The following is a 22,916-nucleotide window of genomic DNA, read 5'->3' on the forward strand; positions in this document are numbered from 1 at the left end:
AAATGTCCTCTTACTGTCAAATGCGTTTATTTTCAGAAAACTTAATGTGTGTAAATATTTGTATGAACATAAGATTCAACAAATGAGACATAAACTGAACAAGTTCCACAGACATGTGACAAACATAATTTTTTTTTTTTTAAATTTGTGTCCCTGAACAAAAGGTGTGTCAAAATCAAAAGTAACAGTCAGTATCTGGTGTGGCCACCAGCTGCATTAAATACTGCAGTGCATCTCCTCCTCGTGGACTGCACCAGATTTGCCCGTTCTTGCTATGAGATGTTACCCCACTCTTCCACCAAGGCACCTGCAAGTTCCCAGACATTTCTGGGGGGAATGGCCCTAGCCCTCACCCTCCAATCCAACAGGTCCCAGACGTGCTCAATGGGATTGAGATCCGGGCTCTTCGCTGGCCATGGCAGAACACTGACATTCCTGTCTTGCAGGAAATCATGCACAGAACAAGCAGTATAGCTAGTAGCATTGTCATGTCAGGATGAGCCTGCAGGAAGGGTACCATATGAGGGAGGAGGATGTCTTCCCTGTAACGCACAGCGTTGAGATTGCCTGCTATGACAACAAGCTCAGTCCGTTGATGCTGTGACACACCACCCTAGACCTTGACGGATCCCCCACCTCCAAATCGATCCCGCTCCAGAGTACAGGCCTCGGTGTAACGCTCATTCCTTCGACGATAAACGCTAATCCGACCATCGCCCTTGATGAGACAAAACCGTGATTCGTCAGTCCTGTCTGGTCCAGCGACGGTGGGTTTGTGCCCATAGGCGACGTTGTTGCCGGTGATGTCTGGTGAGGACCTGCCTTTACAACAGGCCTACAAGCCCTCAGTCCAGCCTCTCTCAGCCTATTGCGGACACTTTGAGCACTGATGGAGGGATTGTGCATTCCTGGTGTAACTTGGGCAGTTGTTGTTGCCATCCTGTACCTGTCCCACAGGTGTGATGTTCGGATGTACCAATCCTGTGCAGGTGTTGTTACACGTGGTCTACCACTGCGAGGACGATCAGCTGTCTGTCCTGTCTCCCTGTAGCGCTGTCTTAGGCGTCTCACAGTACAGACATGGCAATTTATTGCCCTGGCTATATCTGCAGTCCTCATGCCTCCTTGCAGCATGCCTAAGGCACATTCACGCAGATGAGCAGGGACCCTGGGCATCTTTCTTTTGGTGTTTTTCAGTCAGTAGAAAGGCCTCTTTAGTGTCCTAAGTTTTCATAACTGTGACCTTAATTGTTTGTAAGCTGTTAGTGTCTTAGCGACCGTTCCACAGGTGCATGTTCATTAATTGTTTATGGTTCATTGAACAAGCATGGGAAACATGTTTAAACCCTTTACAATGAAGATCTGTGAAGTTATTTGGATTTTTACAAATTATCTTTGAAAGACAGGGTCCTGAAAAATGTATGTTTCTTTTTTATATAGGCGATATCATTGAATCTCAGAGAGGGGAAATGCTTGTATTGTTCACCAGGCCCTGTAAAAACCTATGCAAAATATAAACATTGTTTGAGCTTACCTCTGAGCCCTCTGACAAAGGCCCACTGCTGTGCAGTGTTCATTGGAGTGGAAACGATGTGCAAACAAAGGCAAGAGCCCAAAGCAACACACTCCGCTGAGTCTTTTCATCCCAGAATTGCAAATGAATGCAGCTTCCTCACCTGGCTCCTGAAGGCCGTATCCCAGCGCCTCCAATCATCCTGTTATTGACAGAAGGTTGCCTGCGGGAAACTTTGAGTACTAAGTACAGAGGATGAGGCCTAAGTTAAGAAACATCCCCTCTGCCTGCCGGTACACTGGCAGACCACACTGTCCAAGACCAAAATGTGGATATGTCCCCTGATCAAATGGAATGCCACACGTCAACAGCTGGGTAAGATACTAATCCGCTATCATTAAGTGATATCAAACTTTAGGATAAATTAACCCAATCTCCTAGGTGAACATGGACAGCATTCTAGACCCAGCCAAATGCAATGTCTGAATAGGACAAGTGTGGCCGCATATCAACTCATTGTAACAGAGAGCTATGGAAGGCCGTGACATCACCTACAAGTCTCGTCATCTACAAGTCTCTGGTAGGTAAAGCCCCGCCTTATCTCAGCTCACTGGTCACCATAGCAGCACCCACCCGTAGCACGCGATCCAGCAGGTATATCTCACTAGTCACCCCCAAAGTCAATTCTTCCTTTGGCCGCCTCTCCTTCCAGTTCTCTGCTGCCGAATAGTCTCAAAGGTGTCGAAAGCGACCCATTCTTGACTCCAATGCTTCCCACAGTTGTGTCAAGTGGGCCATTCTTGATTCACACATGACCCAGCAGTGTTGCATTTCCTGACACAAACCGGTTTGCCTGGCACCTACTACCATGCCCCGTTCAAATGCACTTAAATATTTTGTCTTGCCCATTCACCCTCTGAATGGCACACATGCACAATCCATGTCTCAAGGCTTAAAATATTGTTTTAACCTGTCTCCTCCCCTTCATCTACACTGATTGAAGTGGATTTAACAGGTGACATCAATAAGGGATCAAAGCTTTCACCTGGTCAGTTTATGTCATGGAAAGAGCATGTGCTGTTAGTGTTTTGTATACTCAGTGTATATCGATGTGTCTCTGATGCCGCCCCTCTTCTCTGATTCTCTGCAGAGCGTGCAATATCAAGTGCGCCTATAGGCTATTTAGTGTTGTCACAATCAAATGATACATAGCCTTTAGGCTATGAAGTGTATGCTCGGAGAAGCACAGACCAAAGTTATATTTCTAAGATAGCTGCTGGGATGGTGTAAATAAAATGAGGCTGCATTATACACTGCAATGGATATTCCAACCCTGAGCCCAGGCCTGCTCTGGCTGATCAAAACCTTTTTTATATGCTGCCTAACCAATGGCTGTGCTGTGTAGTTCTATGGTGGCAGTTCAGGAGGAGAGTCAAAGGCTTCTTCTGACAATAACTTTGATTAGGCCTCTTCCCCAAAACGCCTAAAGCCTATGTTCTGTTCAGTTTGAGAAAGAGAGTGCGAAGATGAGGAGGAAGACCGGAGGTCAACTTTGATAGTTTTTAATAAAATAAATTATCGTAGCAGCAAGCTATGTTTCTTGACCATGATGTAGGCCTATTTATCAGAGTTATTGACCTCACAATAAACCAGATTCAAGTAAACTTGCAGTGCCTTCAGAAAGTATTCATACCTTGACTTATTCCACATTTTGTTGTGTTACAGCCTGAATTCAAAACGGATTACATTGATGTTTCTCTCACCCATCAGAAATCTCATTTACATAAGTATTCACACCCCTGAGTCAATACTTTGTAGCACCACATTTGGCAGCGATTACAGCTGTGTGTCTTCCAGGGTAAGTCTCTAAGAGCTTTCCAAGCCTGGATTGTGCAACATTTGCCCATTATTCTTTTCAAAATTCTTCAAGCTCTGTCAAATTGGTTATTGATCATTGCTAGACAACCATTTTCAGGTCTTGCCATTCATTTTCAAGTAGGTTTATATCAAAACTGTAACTAGGCCACTAAGAAACATTCACTGTCTTCTTGATAAGCAACTCCAGTGTAGATTTGGCCTTGTATTTTAGGTTATTGTCCTGCTGAAAGGTGAATTTATCTCCCAGTGTTTGGTGGAAAGCAGACTGAACCAGGTTTTCCTCTAGGATTTTGCCTGTGCTTAGCTCAATTCCATTTATTTTTCACCCTGAAAAACCCTACAGTCCTTAACGATTACAGGCATACCCATAACATAATGCAGCCACTACTATGCTTGACAATATGGAGAGTGCTACTCAGTAATGTGTTGTAATCAGGAAAATAAGTTAATTGCTTTTCAACATTTTTAGCAGTGTTACTTCAATGCCTTGTTGCAAACAGGATACATGTTTTGGAATATTTGTATTCTGTACATGGTTCCTTCTTTTCCCTCTGTCATTTAGGTTAGTATTGTGGAGTAACTACAATGATGTTGATCCATCCTCAGTTTTCTCCTATCACAGCCATTAAACTCTGTTTCCAAGTCACCGTTGGCCTCATGGTGAAATCCTTGAGCAGTTTCCTTCCTCTCTGTCAACTGAGTTAAGGACGCCTGTATCTTTGTCGTGACTGGGTAGATCAGTGACACAAATGTAATATCCAGGCTGTAACACAACATGTGGAAAAAGGGGTGTGAATACTCTGTACATTGTGATTCTGAAACTTGAAGCAGCAGCTGCAGCACAATCAATCGGAAATGGACAGCTCATGGTGCTGAAAGTAGGCATATTTGAACATTCATTTCTAACAAGAGGGCTTTGCGTTGATGCCTATTCCTTCCTATTTAAGAAATGAGGTAGGCCTACCTACCCAGGCTATATGCTGCTATATACATACATTTGTCGTTCAATTCCTCCACCCACCATGTACTCGTTAAATAACAGCCCTTCACTGACAGGGATGTAGGCGAAGTTAAAACCAAGACTGAGAGGGTATGCCATAGGCCTAACTTTTATTAAAGAAAATGGAAAGAGAAAAACACAGGACTACCCCTTGTTAACTTAAGATAAGAAAATAAAACAGATCTGATTATATAAAGTCATTTATAACAGCGCTTTGGTCCGTGATGCTTAATGCTAGAAACAAGCTGTATAATGCCCAGGAAAGATGTGACTGATACATATGGATATATTAGAGTTTGTTTATTTGCCATTCAGAGGCTGAGCTACAACTTTCTATAGCCGAGGAGATACATTTTTTTATTTTGCTTGGGAAGTAATCTAATTGTGTCACTATCAATTGATTAAGCTATTCACTTTCTGTACAGTAGATGTTTAAACCAAGACAGCTTTCAGGGAAACACCTGTGCCTTCTCTGGTTGGGTTAAGCCACAGAAGAAGAGTAGCCAGCAGTTAAAGATTACATTTTTCTGGTAGGCCTACTCTGTCTGGGGTGGAAAGGTAGGCCTAACTTTTGAAAGTACCATGCTCAGATTCCTAATGATGTCACAGATTTAATTATTTGTCAACTGGGGCCAGTTTCATTGCAAACACACACTGACTTGGCGTTGGAGAAATATGGTAAGATGAACACATTGGCCCATGTCTCAGTCCATTCTTAGCCTGTAATTTCAGTAATTTGTGTGGTATTAAAAAGGATTTTGCTAATATGTAAAATGACATAATTGCATGAAATGTTAGTGTTTTTTCCCCTCTGACCTGCAAATACGATGATAGATTAATGCAGTGCTTTTACTATAAAGGAAATCTTTCTATCACTGCTCTTGCCCATGGTGGTCTGCGAACCCACGACCGTGTGGCCAGCAGCCCTGTGCAAAATTCCTGCATTGCCATGTAATGCTTAAAGGACGAAAAAACAGTTTCTAAAACTGTACATACTCTGGTGTGTCCAAGAAGTGCGGGTAAACGGTAGAAATGTTCTCTCGCTATCCACTTTATGTTTTCATTATTATTTTGGGTATAGGGGAGGGTCACTTATTTTAAGTGTTCAGGGAGGGTTTAGGTCAAATATATTTTTCTGAAAGGAGGGCCATCCATTTTCATTTCAGAGTGGTCACTCCCTTAGTCTTCCATTTTGTTTAGCGGTATAAGCTAGTTGCACAGTTTGTTAACAAGTGTGAGCAGTGTTCAGAGATTTGCTGCAGTTGTGTCTGGTCATATTTATTCATTAAAGTGTTTGTTTTCCCTCTCCTCTCCAGGGGAAAGATGGATGGTATGATCAAGTGATGTGCTTGACAGAAATGTTTTTTTCTCATCTCAAGTGCATCAGTAAAATGGTCCGGCTGTTGCCAATAAATAGCTCATCCTTATTTCCATCCAAACCTTTATAATGATGAATTCACTTCCAAACTATAACTGTATTACCATTCCACCACGCAATAACAAGACACAATGTTACTGTAAACAAACACCTGCATTTATTTACATTAAAACTAAAGCAAAAATAATTCCTATCACAAGTGGTAAATTGTTCAATAATGAAAATAAACAAACCAGTTTGAAAAGCTATGAATCATAGAATCATTTCAAACATTGTATATATTATGTGTGTAAAACCATAAATGCCTCAAGATGCAAACATACATTTTATTTAACAAATCACTACTCAGAAGCATTGACATCAAATTATCCTATGTTCCGTATTAATATTTGTATCTAATGCATAGAAAAACAGGAAATGGGAAAAGATATGCAGAGTTAAGCTCCCACTGAGAAGATGCAAAATAGTCTGTCCCACACACTTTAAACATTTCCTTCCAATGCACATGAACAGACAGGAGCAATGGAGATATGGACACATGAAAACACACTTGTGGACATAGAGATACATAATTTCCATATTTACGACTGAAAATGCATAAGGTTAAACTAAAGGATATCATTGTCATTCAGTAAGGCCAAATTCGTTCCATGAAATTAGAGCCTTTTGCATCCCTTTAATATTTTAAGTAGAAACTGTGCACCAATATTACATTTTTAAAAGACTTGTATTCATTTAAGTGCCCTTTAATATAGATCACATGGAGAATTCAATAAATCAGATTTTTATATGAAAAATGTTTTTTCATCATTTCGACATGTCCCTTAACCCTCTTAATCCCAACATTTCTCCGTGTTTACCATTGTGGTTAAGCCCTAGTTATTTTGTTGCTTTGACAAAAAGCCATTTCTGAAGAATATTATTTATTTCATGCGATTAGTGATTTGTTTTACATCTGTCCCTCATTTTAAAGGAGAGGTTATTTTTTACAACCAAATCTCTTTATTTCAAAATAAAGAAAACACCAACATTGTGTCTTAATAGGGTGTTGGGCCACCACAAGCTGCCTGAAAAGCTCTTCTACGAGGGGCTGGAACTTCCTGCGGAGAAGCAACCCATGCTTTCAATAGACTACACACTTTGTATCACACATTTACAAAGCGGTATCGATCGAGTCGCAACAAATTGGAATAGAACATTGTGTCATTCCGAACTTTTTCCGCAATGTCATGTGTACAACATCTAAAGACCTGTATCACTATACTGAGAGCTTTGATGTTTCAAAAAGGACATATTTGGGTGTTTTTGGAGCCTTTGTTTATGTGTTTTGTTGGCTCCCATACTACACAACGAGGATGAGAGTGATTTGCTGTTTGGGGTAAGTTTCTCAAAAACATGTGAAATCACAAAAAGGTGTCAAACTAAAATTGAGATTTGGTTGTAAAAAATAAAAATGGGTCTCCTTTATGGTCAACCCTGCTATGTGAACTGAACTCTCATTTTAATGTGGTGAAAATATTCATTTTTGTATATTTTCTTCTAAAACAAACATTGAACATCTAATAGTAAAATCCTAGTGGAAAAGCAGGTGAGCTGGTTCTATTTTCAGCCATGTTCTGGTGTTTTGTGGTGGAAAAGTGAACGGGTTGAACATAACATGCCAACTCCGTTACCGTAAGGTATACAGATTCGACATTTAACAATGATACTTTTTTGTGAAGCTCCCTCCCTGTTTTTTAAAAAACGTGTTTTTTATGAAGACGCATGTGCTCTTTATGACAGAATTTTAAAGTGAGGTGTTACACTACTCAAAAGGCACCCAATTAGTGGAACGACACATCTATATCCTACATGAGACAATTCATCCAGGGATTATATCAGACCTTCTGTTGCAAACATGCTTCCCCCCCCCCCCCCCCCCCCATGAGGGACAGGGGACTTATAGCACTATGACAATTTGCCTCACAAAACCCCTTTTTTCCCCTTGATATCCAGTGCATGTATATCTTGATAGCTAAAGAAAGAACAAGATCCCTAGAAAGCCCCCGTTATAGCAGATAGTAAATGCAATCCCTTTGAAAACCAACAGAATGACAGGAAGAAACAAAACGCATGGAGGAGCTTCAAACGAGCCAGACCAAAACCATTCCAGCATGAACTACTGTATGCAAATGTACCAGACCCAACGCATATGACATAAAGTCCTATCCCTTCACAGCAGCTCTCTCTCCCATTCTCTAAGAACCATTAAAAATCTAAACAGTATTGAAGCAAGTTCTACTTTCTTTCTTCTATACACTGATATTGGCTAAATATTCCTTGAAGCGCAAGAGCAGACAGTCCAAACACATGTCGAGGAGACAAGTGCATTTCTAAGTGGTAAGGAGGATATGCTGGAGTGTCAGGCATATGGACTTGCAGTGAGAAGTCAGGTTGTAGGGAGACAGCCTGATACAGTCATTTGAATAAATCACAAGCTCTCCAGCCCTCAAACAGAGATGACAGGAGCTTAAAGATGCACTCCGGGATCCAAATTCATAACATATTGCACAAATTGGATTCATAACATATGACATTATGACGTACTACCCAAAAAACAGGGAACACTTTCGGCTCGTGAGCACCACTTTCAAAAATACTGGCTGAAATTGTACAAAAGTATGAGAATGCATCTGCTTTTCATAGGCAATCTTAAATAAGCCAGTGGTGATAAACTATTTATATCACTTCAAAGCTGTAGAGTTGAGGTGGAAAATATGTTGTGAGAGATGTTGTGAGAGATGTTGTGAGAGATTGTTCTTTTCAAAGCTCTTAGTAGCAAGAGAAAATGGCTATAACATGTTTTATTTCAATAGAAGCTGTATGTGCACTCTGACTTCCCCTGCCCTTGCCTCCGGTGCTAGCTAGCATTGCTCACTGATGTTCATATGAGGGTGGTATGGGGGAGGGGTATTATGAGCATATAAAGGATGGTACATCCGTCTCTGGTATGTACGTGTAGGTTGGTGGTTAAAGAGAGAGATGTAGCATTAGTCTCTGTTACGCTGTGGACTCTGCCAGCGTTGCATCATCATCACTTTCCTTCCCGGAGTGTCTGCTGGAACCCCTCTCCTTCTCTACACTGAGGTGTCTCCGGTACAGAGGAGGGCTGTGGGAGGAGATAGGAGAAAGAGAGGGCTTTATATATAGGAGAAACACTGCTGGACTGAACCCTGGCTGAAAACTACGGGTGCTTGAGATCTGTAGAGGTCACAGGACAAATATCAAGCTTCCTCCAGAGGTCAAGGCCAGGGACAGCAGTATAAGCTGCTCCAATAGCAGCGCAGCACAATGACCCTTTCCACTGTGTCAATCAATAGTGCAGCAAAGATCATGCAGGGATGCCAAGGGCCAAACAAACCAAAACACTGGATTTCAAGGTCAGAACATATGCCTGTTTTTTGAGTGTTATTTTCCTTTCTCTGGAAACTTCGTAACAGCCATATGGTGAGGTGGAAGGATAGAGTGAAAATAGAAAAGGTTTAAGGTTAGCATGGTTAAGGATCAGTCTTCCATAACCCTGCGTCAGGGCTAAAGTAGAGCATCCATTTTTACTTTGAACAACATAATGAAATAAGAACAAAGCAGTGGCACAGTAATTATACTAAGCTGGGTAACATCACCTCTATAGTCAAAGTGACTCTGCCCACATTTCTATTATTATTATTATTATTATTATTATTATTATTATTATTATTATTAAGAAACTGACCTACTGTATGGTTAATCTAGCATATTAAATACATGGTGGCTATATGCAGTAATCAGTGTTCATGTTCATTTAGGTGTATAGTTATGTCTTGTTGAGGCCTGGAGGGAGCACATTTAAAGTGGTCGTGCTTGATGGATGGTTGTGTACCAGGGATTGTGCTGTACTGCAGTCATTAATCACATGGGCACCTAGCTGTCTACTAGTTTGTACATCCAAAACATCACTATGCACCACGTTCAGGGAGAAATCTCTATTTACATGCACAGACAATTATGTGTCCCATTTTATATGCTTAGAGATGGGGAACCTTATGCCACAAAGTATGTTTCATCTAAGCAATTGTCATGAGTCATCATTACTCCTCAAAAAGAAATGCATTATTCTGTGGTATTTCATATCTACCTGGACCCACACCGAGTGGATAAACACTTAGTTACATTTTAGCAGACGCTCTTACCCATAGCGACTTACAGGAGCAATTAGGGTTACAAGCTTTGCTCAAGAGCACAGACATATTTTTTACCTAGTCAGCTCGGAGACTCGAACCAGCGACCTTTCGTTTACTGGCCCAATGCTCTTAACATTCTGTTTATTCTTTTGTTTATCTGTCAGCTCCAGCCACGAACTCAGGCTCTGTGTGTAGTTAACCACCCACTCTGCCCATTCATCGCCATTTTACCTGTTGTTGTTTTAGCTGATTAGCTGTTGTTGTCTCACCCGTTGTTGTCTTAGCTAGCTCTACAAATCTACACCTGTGATTACTTCATGCCTCGCTGTATGTCTCTGTCATATGTCAATATGCCTTGCATACTGTTGTTTAGGTTAGTTATCATTGTTTTAGTTTACAATGGAGCCCCGAGTTCCACTCTTTATACCTCTGATACCTCCTTTGTCCCACCTCCCACACGTGGTGACCTCACTCATTATAACCAGCTTATCCAGAGATACAACCTCTCTTATCCTCACTCAGTGCCTGGGCGTACCTCCGCTGTACCCACACCCCACCATACCAGCACATTATGCCCTGAATGTATTCTATCACGCCCAGAAATCTGCTCATTTTATTCTTTGTCCCCAACGATCTAGGCGACCAGTTTTGATAGCCTTTAGCCGTACCCTCATCCTACTCCTCCTCTGTTCCTCGGGTGATGTGGAGGTAAATCCAGGCCCTGCGTGTCCCCAGGCACCCTCATTTGTTGTCTTCTGTGATCGAAAAAACATTGTTTTCATGCATGTCAACATTAGAAGCCTCCTCCCTAAGTTTGTTTTACTCACTGCTTTAGCACACTCCGCCCACCCTGATGTTCTTGCCGTGTCTGAATCCTGGCTTAGGAAGGCCAGGAGATTTCCATACCCAGCTACAACATTTTCCGTCAAGATAGAACTGCCAAAGGAGGAGGAGTTGCAATCTACTGCAGAGATAGCCTGCAAAGTAATGTCATACTTTCCAGGTCCATACCCAAACAGTTCGAACTTCTAATTTTAAAAATGAACCTCTCCAGAAATAAGTCTCTCACTGTTGCCACCTGCTATCGACCCCCCTCCACTCCCAGCTGTGCACTGGACACCATGTGTGAATTGATCGCCCCTCATCTAGCTTCAGAGTTTGTTCTGTTAGGTGACCTAAACTGGGATATGCTTAACACCCCACTGTTAAACGCTCCCTAAAACACTTCTGCGAGCAGGCCTTCCTAATCGACCTGGCCCGGTTATCGTGGAAGGATATTGACCTCATCCCGTCAGTCGAGGATGTCTGGTCATTCTTTAAAAGTAATTTCCTCACCATCTTAGATAAGCATGCACAGTTTAAAAAATGCGGAACCAAGAACAGATATAGCCCTTGGTTCACTCCAGACATGACTGCCCTTGACCAGCACAAAAACATCCTGTGGCGGACTGCAATGACATCGACTAGTCCCCACGATGTGCACCTGTTGAGGGAAGTCAGGAAAGCAAAGGTTAGATTTTTCAAGCAGAAATTCGCATCCTGTAGCTCTAACTCCAAAACATTTTGGGACACTAACGTCAACAAGAACAAGAGCACCTCTTCCCAGCTGCCCACTGCACTGAGGCTAGGTAACACGGTCACCACTGATAAATCCATGATAATCGAAAATTTCAATAGGTATTTCTCAACGGCTGGCCATGCCTTCCTCCTGGCTACTCCAACCACGGCAAACAGCTCCGCCTCCCTTGCAGCTACTCGCCCAAGCCTCCCCAGCTTCTCCTTCACCCAAATCCAGACAGTAGACATTCTGAAAGAGCTGCAAAACCTGGACCAGTACAAATCAGCTGGGCTAGACAATCTGGACCCTCTCTTTCTAAAACTATCTGCCGCCATGGTTGCAACCCCTATTACCAGCCTGTTCAACCTCTTTCGTATCGTCCGAGATCCCTAAAGATTGGAAAGATGCCGCGGTCATCCCGACACCCTAGACCCAAACTGTTACAGACCTATACCCATCCTGCCCTGCCTATTTAAAGTCTTCGAAAGCCAAGTTAATAAACAGATCACTGACCATTTTGAATCTCACCGTACCTTCTCCGCTGTGCAATCCGGCTTCCGAGCCGGTCATGGGTGCACATCAGCCACGCTCAAGGTACTAAACGATATCATAACCGCCATCAATAAAAGACAGTACTGTGCAGCCGTCTTCATCGACCTGGCCAAGGCTTTCGACTGTCAATCACCGTATTCTTATTGGCAGACTCAATAGCCTTGGTTTTTCTAATGACTGCCTCGCCTGGTTCACCAACTACTTTGCAGACACAGAGTTCAGTGTGTCAAATCGGAGGGCATGTTGTCCAGACCTCTGGCAGACTATGGGGTACCACAGGGTTCAATTCTCGGGGCGACTCTTTTCTCTGTGTTTATCAATGATGTCGCTCTTGCTGCGGGCGATTCCCTGATCCACCTCCACGCAGACGACACCATTCTGTATACTTCTGGTCCTTCCTTGGACACTGTGCTAACTAACCTCCAAACGAGCTTCAATGCCATAAAACGCTTCTTCCGTGGCCTCCAACTGCTCTTAAACGCTAGTAAAACAAAATGCATGCTTTTCAATCGTTGGCTGCCCGCAACCGCCTGCCCGAAAAGCATCACCACCCTGGACGGTTCCGACCGAGAATATGTGGACAACTATAAATACCTAGGTGTCTGGCTAGACTGTAAACTCTCCTTCCAGACTCATATTAAACATCTCCAATCCAAAATCAAATCTAGAGTTGGCTTTCTATTTCGCAATAAGCCTCCTTCACTCACGCCGCCAAACTTACCCTAGTAAAACTGACTATCTTACCGATCCTTGACTTCGGCGATGTCATCTACAAAACAGCTTCCAACACTCTACTCAGCAAACTGGATGCAGTCTATCACAGTGCCATCCGTTTTGTTACCAAATCACCTTATACCACCCACCACTGCGACCTGTATGCTATAGTCGGCTGGCCCTCGCTACATATTCGTCGCCAGACCCACTGGCTCCGGGTCGTCTATAAGTCTATGCTAGGTAAAGCTCCGCCTTATCTCAGTTCACTGGTCACGATAACACCCACCCGTAGCACACGTTCCAGCAGGTATATCTCACTGATCATCCCCAAAGCAAACACCTCATTTGGCCGTCTTTCCTTCCAGTTCTCTGCTGCCAGTGACTGGAACGAATTGCAAAAAATTGCTGAAGTTGGAGACTTTTATTTCCCTCACCAACTATCTGAGCAGCTAACCGATCGTTGCAGCTGTACATAGTCCATCTGTAAATAGCCCACCCAATCTACCTCATCCCAATACTGTTTATTTTTTTTACTTTTCTGCTCTTTTGCACACCAGTATCTCTACTTGCACATCATCATATGCTCATTTATCCCTCCAGTGTTAATCTGCTAAATTGAAATTATTCGCTCCTATGGCCTATTTATTGCCTACCTCCTCATGCCTTTGGCACACACTGTATATAGACTTTCTTTTTTCTACTGTGTCATTGACTTGTTTATTGTGTTATTGGCTTGTTTATTGTTTACTCCATGTGTAACTCTGTGTTATTGTCTGTGTCACACTTCTTTGCTTTATCTTGGCCAGGTCGCAGTTGCAAATGAGAACTTGTTCTCAACTAGCCTACCTGGTTAAATAAAGGCAAAATAAAAAATAAGTAAATGAAACTGATAGGCCGTCATTGTAAAATAAGAATTTGTTCTTAACCGACTTGCCTAGTTAAATAAAGGTTAAATAAAACATTTAAACTGCTAGGCTACCTGCCGCTAGGCTACCTTCAAGTTCATACCTGGCATGAACTTCAACTTGTCAAATGAATAAATACGTAATCAAACAAGGTTAACATGTTAATAATGTTGCTATAAAGTCAACAGGTTTGGTTAGAGTCACACCATGCTTTCACTCCATTCCCAGGCATAACCTACTGTAGGCCAGGGGCTTTAGCAACTATCAGACTTGTAGAAATACTTCATCACTGTGCTGTTCATCCTTTTCTTCTTCTTGGGGTCTCTGTTCAGCGCCCTCTTCCTCATCTGAGGCAGGGGCGGGCTGGACCTCTCTTCACACGGTTGGCGCTGCGGTAGGAGTCAGTTGAGGCCGAGCTGGAGGAAGAGGACTCCTCCTTCCTGGAGTCGTTCCTGGACTTCTTGTCATTCGTCTTGGAGATCCTCCTGTTACGACAGTCGTCTTGAGTCTGAGGAGCTCTTCTTCTTGGCCTTGCCTCTGCGGGAGCTGGAGCTGCTGGAAGACCTGGTGTTTTAGTCCACCACCGAGTCAGACACTGAGCGACGCACACTGGAAAATACCGCCCAGACCCTCATCCTTCTTCACGGCTCACACTGGTGATGCTGCTAATGGTGGTCATAATATCATCATCCATGTTCGGCATGCTAGGGGCCAGGAAGGACACCTTGGAGTCCTTGTCAAAGTCAGGGCTGTGTGGGGCCCAGCAGCACTCCAGACCCTTCCTGGTCCTGCTGGTGGCCTCAGAGTAGGCCTGGGAGATGACCGAGCAATGGTCATCATCTTGGGACTTATTTTAAGAGCTGACCAACATGCTGTCGTCCTAGTCTGTGGACTTAGACTTGGCTTAGAGTTGACTTAGACTTGGCCTTGCGTAGGAAGGTGCGGTCCGGGGTATACTGAAGAGGGAGCTCTCACCCCCTTGGCATCCGATGGAGTCTTTCAAGTTGGAGCACTTCCTGTAGCTAGGAAACTCATCGCAGACACCGACCTTCTGTCTACTTCCTTGCTCCCTCCTTTTATCTCCTTACCGTCTTTCCCTTCCTTTGCATCTACATCCACTGCATTTCTGAGAGGCCATGAGGAGGGTGTAGGAAACATGGACACCATGGAAACAATCAACAGAGATACATGAAAGAAACAGATAGAGAACAGATGGGAATTTAGAGACTTGAGAGAGAAATGATGAAATTGAAGCGAGTCTAATAAGGAAAGTTAGGTTGTGAGTCGATCTGCTAAAGCTCATCAAAGAAAGCAGGTATATACGGGGCTAACCTGTTCTGTCTGCCAGGGGGGAGGAGATGTATTCATCTCAGGCAGAGCAGAGAGAGGGGCCATTTAGCAGACATGCCAGCTGGCCATGGGCCACTTCAATAAATCTGACAGGCAGCACAGCGCCTGCTTTCCTCTGCCTACTGTCATTAGAGGGATGATAGGGAGGCAGAGAGAGATGACACCTAATCTCATGAAATACTTACCCTTCCATTCCACCCTGCCTCAGGTAATCCTGGGCTCTTTAGCTCTCAGCAGGGTAAAGGCATATAGGATGGGAATGAGGAAGCCTGCACTGCTCTTTCAGGGACCAGCCAGAAAGAAGGGGGGTGATATCATAATGAAGTGCCTGAGGACTGAGGCGGCTAATAAACAGACCAACAGACAGACAGGACAACACAACACTGACCTAGAGCTCTTGACTGCCCTCAGCTGACAGGGTCTTGGTGGATCCCTTATTCTTGGACAGCCAGGACTTAACATGGTCCACACTGTCCTCCACCTCTGAGTCCGTGTCCAAGTCGTCACCACTGTGGGAAAGAGAGCGAAGGAAAGCGAACAGTGTTGTTATGTTGCTGTTTGCAGGAGGCAGAGCAGTTTAAACCCAGGGAGGGCTATTACAGATCCGCCACAGAGGACAACTGTTGGTTTGGACAGGAAGTACAACACAGAGATGACACACACACACACAGACCAATCAAAAGTCATGAATGTCATAACATAACAGCTTTCTGATGCAGTTAGTCAAACAGCAGATGTGTTCCAGTCATGGTGGCAATAAACTGTGGTTAGTGCTATGTAAAGGCAGGCAAGCTTTAGGGAGACCACAACAGTCTATTGACTTCGAGCAATGAAAGACCCATATGCACCCATTCGCAAACTAGTTTACTAGTCAAGTGTTGTACTCCTACTTTCTGAATATTAATCAAATTATCTGTCACAAAGCTAAAGTTATGCCGAACTAAGTTCGATGAAAAAAATAAAGCAAAGCTAATTTGAAAACAAGAATAAACAGCTATTAGACAATTGGTGCATCCATAAATATGGGTACAGTACCTGAGTGCTTTCACTTCCCGTGTTAAGTGTATAATCGCTTACGACGGGGGCGGTCGAGCGAAACGACTCGTGGTGCCTCCGAGCAGAATGCAAATGAATGGAGCTCATGAAGGCGTAATTAACTTGGTGGCCATAGTCAGGCTGTTAAGGCCTCGGTGGTGTGTGGCTGAGCGTGGCCTGTTGATGTAGATTGTTATTGGGGCTGAGCCGATGACAGCCCTCTAGCCCTGGCCTTGACAATAACAAGCAGTAAACAGAGACTGGAAGGAACCCAAGGAGAAAGTATATTAGATCATGCCTCTGAAAGGTCGGCAGGCACATTTCAATCCAGATTCATCTGTTCCTCACTCCCAGAGGTGAAGCATCTCTGCCTCTGCATTATGCATCTGTTTGTCTCCAGGAGAGGAAAGGAGATGGGAGGAGGGAAGAGGGAGGGCACCCACAGGGTCTAAAGACTTAGATTATGAACAAATATGTCTGGGAACCATTAAGCCTAGCAGTGTTCTTTAGTTTATAGTAACAGAATGAGCTAAAAAAGGAACATCAAAGAACACACACTGCAATCAAGGAGGAGTAATCATTTGGATCATAACCAACAAATGTTCAGTGTCTGACGTCAATCCAATCCACAATGTTCAGTGTCTGACGTCAATCCAATCCACAATGTTCATTGTCTGACGTCAATCCAATCCACAATGTTCATTGTCTGACGTCAATCCAATCCACAATGTTCAGTGTCTGACGTCAATCCAATCCACAATGTTCATTGTCTGATGTGGCATGACAGCAATACAAATACAAAAGCAAGGCACAGATCTCCCATGTCCCAGCTTATCTGGTGAGGCTGGGACAGAATGCAAAGTGCTTATCACGAGCCAACATAGTGCGTCATATTCAAAGAGGTCTCCGATGATGGCCTTCTTAAATGGTAATAGTTAAATGGTATAGACCGCTGGGTAGCATCCCCCTGCTCACATATCTATTAGCAATATGTTGCTCAGGACAACAAAATAAACCACACGTTCAACCAAGTCTCCATGGAGAACAAAATGTTTGAGTTGCCTTCTCTCTACCTGCATGGAGGCACACACAAACTGGATGGAGACACCACTTTGAGGGAGAGAAAGAGACACAATTCTGGCCATTGCGGCAGTCTATGGACATCAACATTAGCTACATTAGATTCAGTCACTCAGGGTCTCTCCTTTTCCATGTATCAAACAAAGCTTGATGGGAAAGCAATGACTCCCACAAAGTCTACAAGGCAAAACAACGCACATCTTTCCCACATACACACCAACACCTGCACTGGAGCAGCTTTGGCACACACAGAGGCGGCTTGTAATCGAGGGCTTTGCAAATGGTGTCACACAATTTATGTCCTTGGCCTCACACCACTGGCGAAACAGCGCTGAGGCTCCAGGGACCACCGGATTTAGAGCTCGACATTAATTGCTTCTGACAATCGGCCTCCACTGGTTGTATATCTCAGTTACATATTTTACCTTTATTTATTATATATACAGTACCAGTCAAAAGTTTGGACAGACCTACTCATTCAAGGGTTTTCTTTATTTTTACTATTTTATACATTGTAAAATAATAGTGAAGACATCAAAACTATGAAATAACACATTTGGAATCATGTAGTAATCAATAAAGTGTTAAACAAATCAAGATATATTTGAGATTCTTCAAAGTAGCCACCCTTTGCCTTGATGACAGCTCTGCACACTTGGCATTCTCTCAACCTTCAAGCTTCATGAGGTAGTCACCTGGAATGCATTTCAATTAACAGGTGTGCCTTGTTAAGTTAATTTGCGGAATTTCTTTCCTTCTTAATGTGTTTGAGACAATTAGCTTTATCTTGGCAAGGTAGGGGTGGTATACAAAAGATAGCCCTATTTAATAAAATACCAAGTCCATATTATTGCAAGAACAGCTCAAATGTGCAAAAAGAAACACTCCATCATTACTTTAAGGACGAAGGTCAGTCAATCCGGAAAATGTCAAGAACTTTGAAAGTTTCTTCAAGTGCAATCGCAAAAACTACCAAGCACTATGATGAAACTGGTGATCATGAGGACCGCCACAGGAAAGGAAGACCCAGAGTTACCTCTGCTGCAGAGGATAAGTTCATTAAGAGTTAACAGCACTTCAGATTGCCTCAGAGTTCAAGAAACAGACATCTCAACATCAACTGTTCAGAGGACACTGCGTGAAATCAGGCCTTCATTGTCAAAATGCTGCAAAGAAACCACTACTAAACGACACCAATAAGAATAAACTTGTTTGGGCCATGAAACACAAGCAATGGACATTAGACCGGTGGAAATCTGTCCTTTGGTTTGATGAGTCCAAATTTTAGATTTTGGTTCTAACTGCTGTGTCTTTGTGAGACGCAGAGCAGGTGAACGGATGATCTCAGCATGTGTGGTTCCCACCGTGAAGCATGGAGGAGGAGGTGTGATGGTGCTTTGCTGGTGACACTGTTGGTGATTAATTTAGAATTCAAGGCACACTTAACCAGCATGGCTACCACATCATTCTGTAGCGATACGCCATCCCATCTGGTTTGCACTTACTGGGACTATGACTTGTTTTTCAACAGGACAATGACCCAAAACACACCTCCAGGCTATGTAAGGGCTTTTTGGAGATTCCAAGTCTATGTATATCGGGCAGCAGCCTCTAAGGTGCAGGGTTGCGTAACCGGGTGGAAGCCGGCTAGTGATGGCTGTTTAACAGTCTGATGGCCTTAAGATAAAAGCTGTTTTCCAGTCTCTCGGTCCCAGATTTGATGCACCTGTACTGACCTCGACTTCTGGATGATAGCGGGGTGAACAGGCCTTGGCTCGGGTGGTTGATGTCCTTGATGATCTTATTGGCCATCCTGTGACATTGGGTTGTGTAGGTGTCCTGGAGGGCAGGTAGTTTGGGCAGACCGCACCACCCTCTGGAGAGCCCTGCGGTTGCGGGTGGTACAGTGGCCATACCAGGCGGTGATACAGCCAGACAGGATGCTCTCAATTGTGCATCTGTAAAAGTTTGTGAGGGTTTTAGGGGCCAAGACAAATTTCTTCAGCATGCTGAGGTGCTGTTGCGCCTTCTTCGCCACACTGTCTGTGTGGGTGGACCATTTCAGATCGTCAGTGATGAGTACGCCGAGGAACTTGAAAAACTTTCCACCTTCAGAAAATATAAAATGGGAGCACTAATCTGTCTGAACATTCCCTGACAAATTCAGGGAATTGACAAATCAATTCTTCCATTATTGTTTATCGCACTGCTTTTACATACAGATCAAATGTGGGGACAATTTTGGTAAGTAAACATGGGGATTCACTTTCTTTTCTCAAAAGCATCTAAGTGAGGAACCCATAGTCTTGATGCTAACATACAAAGACAGTGCACTGTGCTGATTCACATGAGCTGCCTGTCTGTCTGCTGGCAAATGAATGAATAACAATAAGAGGAAATGAATGATAGGGAAGTGTTCTCTATTGGAACAAGCAATTAGAGGTTAATACTTATACAAATAATGCATGCTGAGAAAATTAACTGGTGACACCAACTACAAATCACACACACTTTCATTCAAAATTAACTGGTGACACCAACTACAAATCACACACACTTTCTCAAAATTGCGACGCACATTTGCATTTTTTCATCAAAATATGACGAGCTACAACTGGAATCGGAATGTTAACTCATATTATGGGTCTTTAGAATGAATACTTAACCAGAAAGACTTATGTCAGTCTAAAGTGAGTAAGCTAAAACATATTAAACAAGCAGCTCAACCAGATTCTACAGAGAGCGAACCTACAAAGACTATAGGGCGATTCCACGCCAGCTGACAATATTTTTGGTATCTCAGATTGTTCAGGCAATTCTCAAAGAAACTTCATTTGGAGGAAGGATGTTTGAAAAGATTTACCACAAACCATTGGAGAAAATCATGATGAAAGTGGCCATTTTAAGCCCTTTTTAGACTTATACATGCCTCCCATAAGACTATGATCTATGAACATGATCCAGACATCTTGATGTCATTATGCTCCTTATAGTGTGTTCTAGCATTCAGTTCATTACGCTGAGCTTTTAACACAATGCACATTAGTGACATCTGCTGGTCATCAATAAAAGCAGTGTTTGATGGTCAGACGTTTTCTCCTTGGTTCAGCAGTTACATGCCGACTCTAGCGGGCACATCCTTTTTTCTGGATCTTTTAAGAATTTAACTAATTTTGACTCACAATTGTGTGTTATCTACTCTGACAATTAATACACAGATTAAAAACCCAGTTAGATCTAGTTATCTCTCCTCCATCTGAGGACTTTATATGGAGGTTGGCAACCAACTTTAAGGTGCATTACCACCACCAACTGGACTGGAGTGTGGACCTCAGTTCAGTAGCAACAGCAAGCTAGCTAGCTAAACGTCCATGAGTGTTTGTGTTGTTTCGACATGGCCCCAGATTAATATAGTTGGTTCAGAGTTAGTTTTGATATTTCAACCTGTCCAGATTGCGTCTGGTATGGATGTACAAAATCAACATGCACGCGATGTTGAATGCACAAGCGTGCCTGATCTAGTCAGCATGTTAGTCATGAGTCTTAGTAGCCCACAATTAGTTACCAGTGTAGGTTCACAGCTTCCATCACGCTTCCCTTTTGTTGTTGTTGCTGTGAATCCATTTAATTTACTTTCAAAAACTGAATTATTGGTATTATTATTAGGATGCTTAAGACAAAAGCTTATACTTTACTAAATACAACTAATTGTTTGAACAATGTGCAGAAAGTGTGACGTCAAATAAAACGATTTTCTAAATAATATGCCTTCGCAGGGATTCGACCCCATTCCCTGTTGTCTGTGAATGGTTCTGGTCCCCGGGACCCCAACCCATTCCCTGTTGTCTGTGAATGGTTCTGGTCCCCGGGACCCCAACCCATTCCCTGTTGTCTGTGAATGGTTCTGGTCCCCGGGACCCCGACCCATTCCCTGTTGTCTGAATGGTTCTGGTCCCCGGGAACCCGACCTGTTAGGGCTACCGTTCAAGTGATGCTACATATACAAATCCTTACTACATTGGAAGTACAGTGTCCAGTAGAGGTCGGTGTTTGAAAGCAACTTGGGATCGAAGACACTGGAACCACGGCGAAATCAGTGGGATTTTGCATTTTTCAACATACGGTTTGAAAAACCACACAATCAAACTAAGCTTCAAGACATCATTGATCACGTGATAATGTCTATTTGAAAAGAGCATTGGAGCTCCATTATCAATCATCCCATCAGTATCAATTTATATGTACAAATTCTTATCAGATCATTAAACGTACCAGAGAGCCGACTCTGGAAATTTGACACACTCAAATACAGAGTATGACACCATTAGGAGGCATATATAGGTGTGAAAAGGGCCCGAAATGACCAATACCATCATGATTTTCTAAAAATGTAAAAAGCATGTTTAACAAACCTTTTCTCAATGAAGTTCCGATCTGAGAATTGCCAGAACAACCTGGCAGTAGTGGAAAAAGTACCCAATTGTCATACTTGAGTAAAAGTAAATATACCTTAATAGAAAATGTCTTAAGTAAAAGTGAAAGTCACCCAGTAGAATAGTACTTGAGTAAAAGTCTAAAAGTATTTGATTTTAAACATACTTTAGTATCAAAAGTAAATGTAATCACTAAAATGTACTTATGTATCAAAAGTTAAAGTATAAATCATTTCAAATTCCTTCTATTAAGCAAACCAGACAGCACCATTTTTGTGTTTTTTACATTTACGAATAGCCAGGGGCACACTCCAACATTTAGACATAATTTACAAACAAAGCATGTGTGGTTAATGAGTCTGTCAGATCAGAGGCAGTAGGGATGACCAGGGATGTTGTCTTGTTAAGTGTGCGAATTGGACCATTTTCCTGTTCAGCTAAGCATTCAAGCATGTACTTTTGGGCGTCAGGGAAAATGTATGGAGTAAAAAGTACAATATTTTCTATAGGAATGTAGTTAAGGAAAAGTTGTAAAAAATATAAATAGTAAAGTACAGATACCCCAAAAAAAACTACTTAAGTAGTACTTTAAAGTATTTTTTACTTCAGTACTTTACACCACTGCTATCCGAGATGGCAGAAATATTTTCCGCTCCCGTCTGGTGTGGAATTGCCCTTGTGTTACCAATAGGTTGTACTGTAGAGAAAAGTAAAAACGCTCTTAAACACAATGAAATGAGTTGATAGGTTGGTTATTGAAAGTATCAAAAGCATGCATGTAGAACGGCGTGTCACATAACACAGGATGCAGGGAAAAGGTCCATGGTTGTTGTTGTGTCAATGGTTCATTCTATTTGTTTTTAATTTCCCACAGCAGTGAGTATCCCTCAAACAGTAAGTTAATTAGAGATGTTAACCTTAGTCATTTTAACTAAGTTCCTTCTGCTCAAAATGTCTTCATAAATAGCAGGAGTGAAATGTCTCCATAGTACAGCACCATTCTCTTATCTGTGACAGAGATTTTAAAACCTGGAAATCAAACAATACTGAGAAAAAGAAAGGATGCATTGTCCATTCTCATATTTTGTTCTTTCGTTTCTGATACTTTGTCACCGTGCCTTGTAAACTGGGCAATGACTGAGAGGAAAATAAAAAAAATAAAAAAAGTGAGTAACAGAAAATGAGAAACACAGCCAACAGATTGTGAAAAAGAACCACCCGGGGATGTAGTGTGCCTCAGGGTAGATAGAGCTACATTGTGTGCTAAAGAATGACAATAAGCCTCAAAACAACTGCTGCAAAAAAAATGTGATGAACCTCA

General features: G+C 42.6%; 1 protein-coding gene across 2 annotated transcripts in view; it reads right to left on the reverse strand.

Moving 5' to 3' along the window:
- Positions 1-5,903: 5,903 nt before the first annotated feature.
- Positions 5,904-22,916, reverse strand: part of LOC110537246 (unconventional myosin-XVIIIa) — a 105,570-nt gene continuing 88,557 nt past the window's right edge. For both annotated transcript variants that reach the window (XM_036937255.1, XM_036937256.1), the window contains 2 exons: positions 15,436-15,556; positions 5,904-8,917 (listed from right to left, as the gene is read on the reverse strand). In XM_036937255.1, coding sequence (XP_036793150.1) covers positions 15,436-15,556 — 121 coding nt within the window. In that variant the 3' untranslated portion in view covers positions 5,904-8,917. The remainder of the gene's footprint in view (positions 8,918-15,435; positions 15,557-22,916) is intronic.

This window comes from Oncorhynchus mykiss, chromosome 12 (genome assembly GCF_013265735.2).
Source record: "Oncorhynchus mykiss isolate Arlee chromosome 12, USDA_OmykA_1.1, whole genome shotgun sequence".
NCBI lineage: Eukaryota > Metazoa > Chordata > Actinopteri > Salmoniformes > Salmonidae > Oncorhynchus > Oncorhynchus mykiss.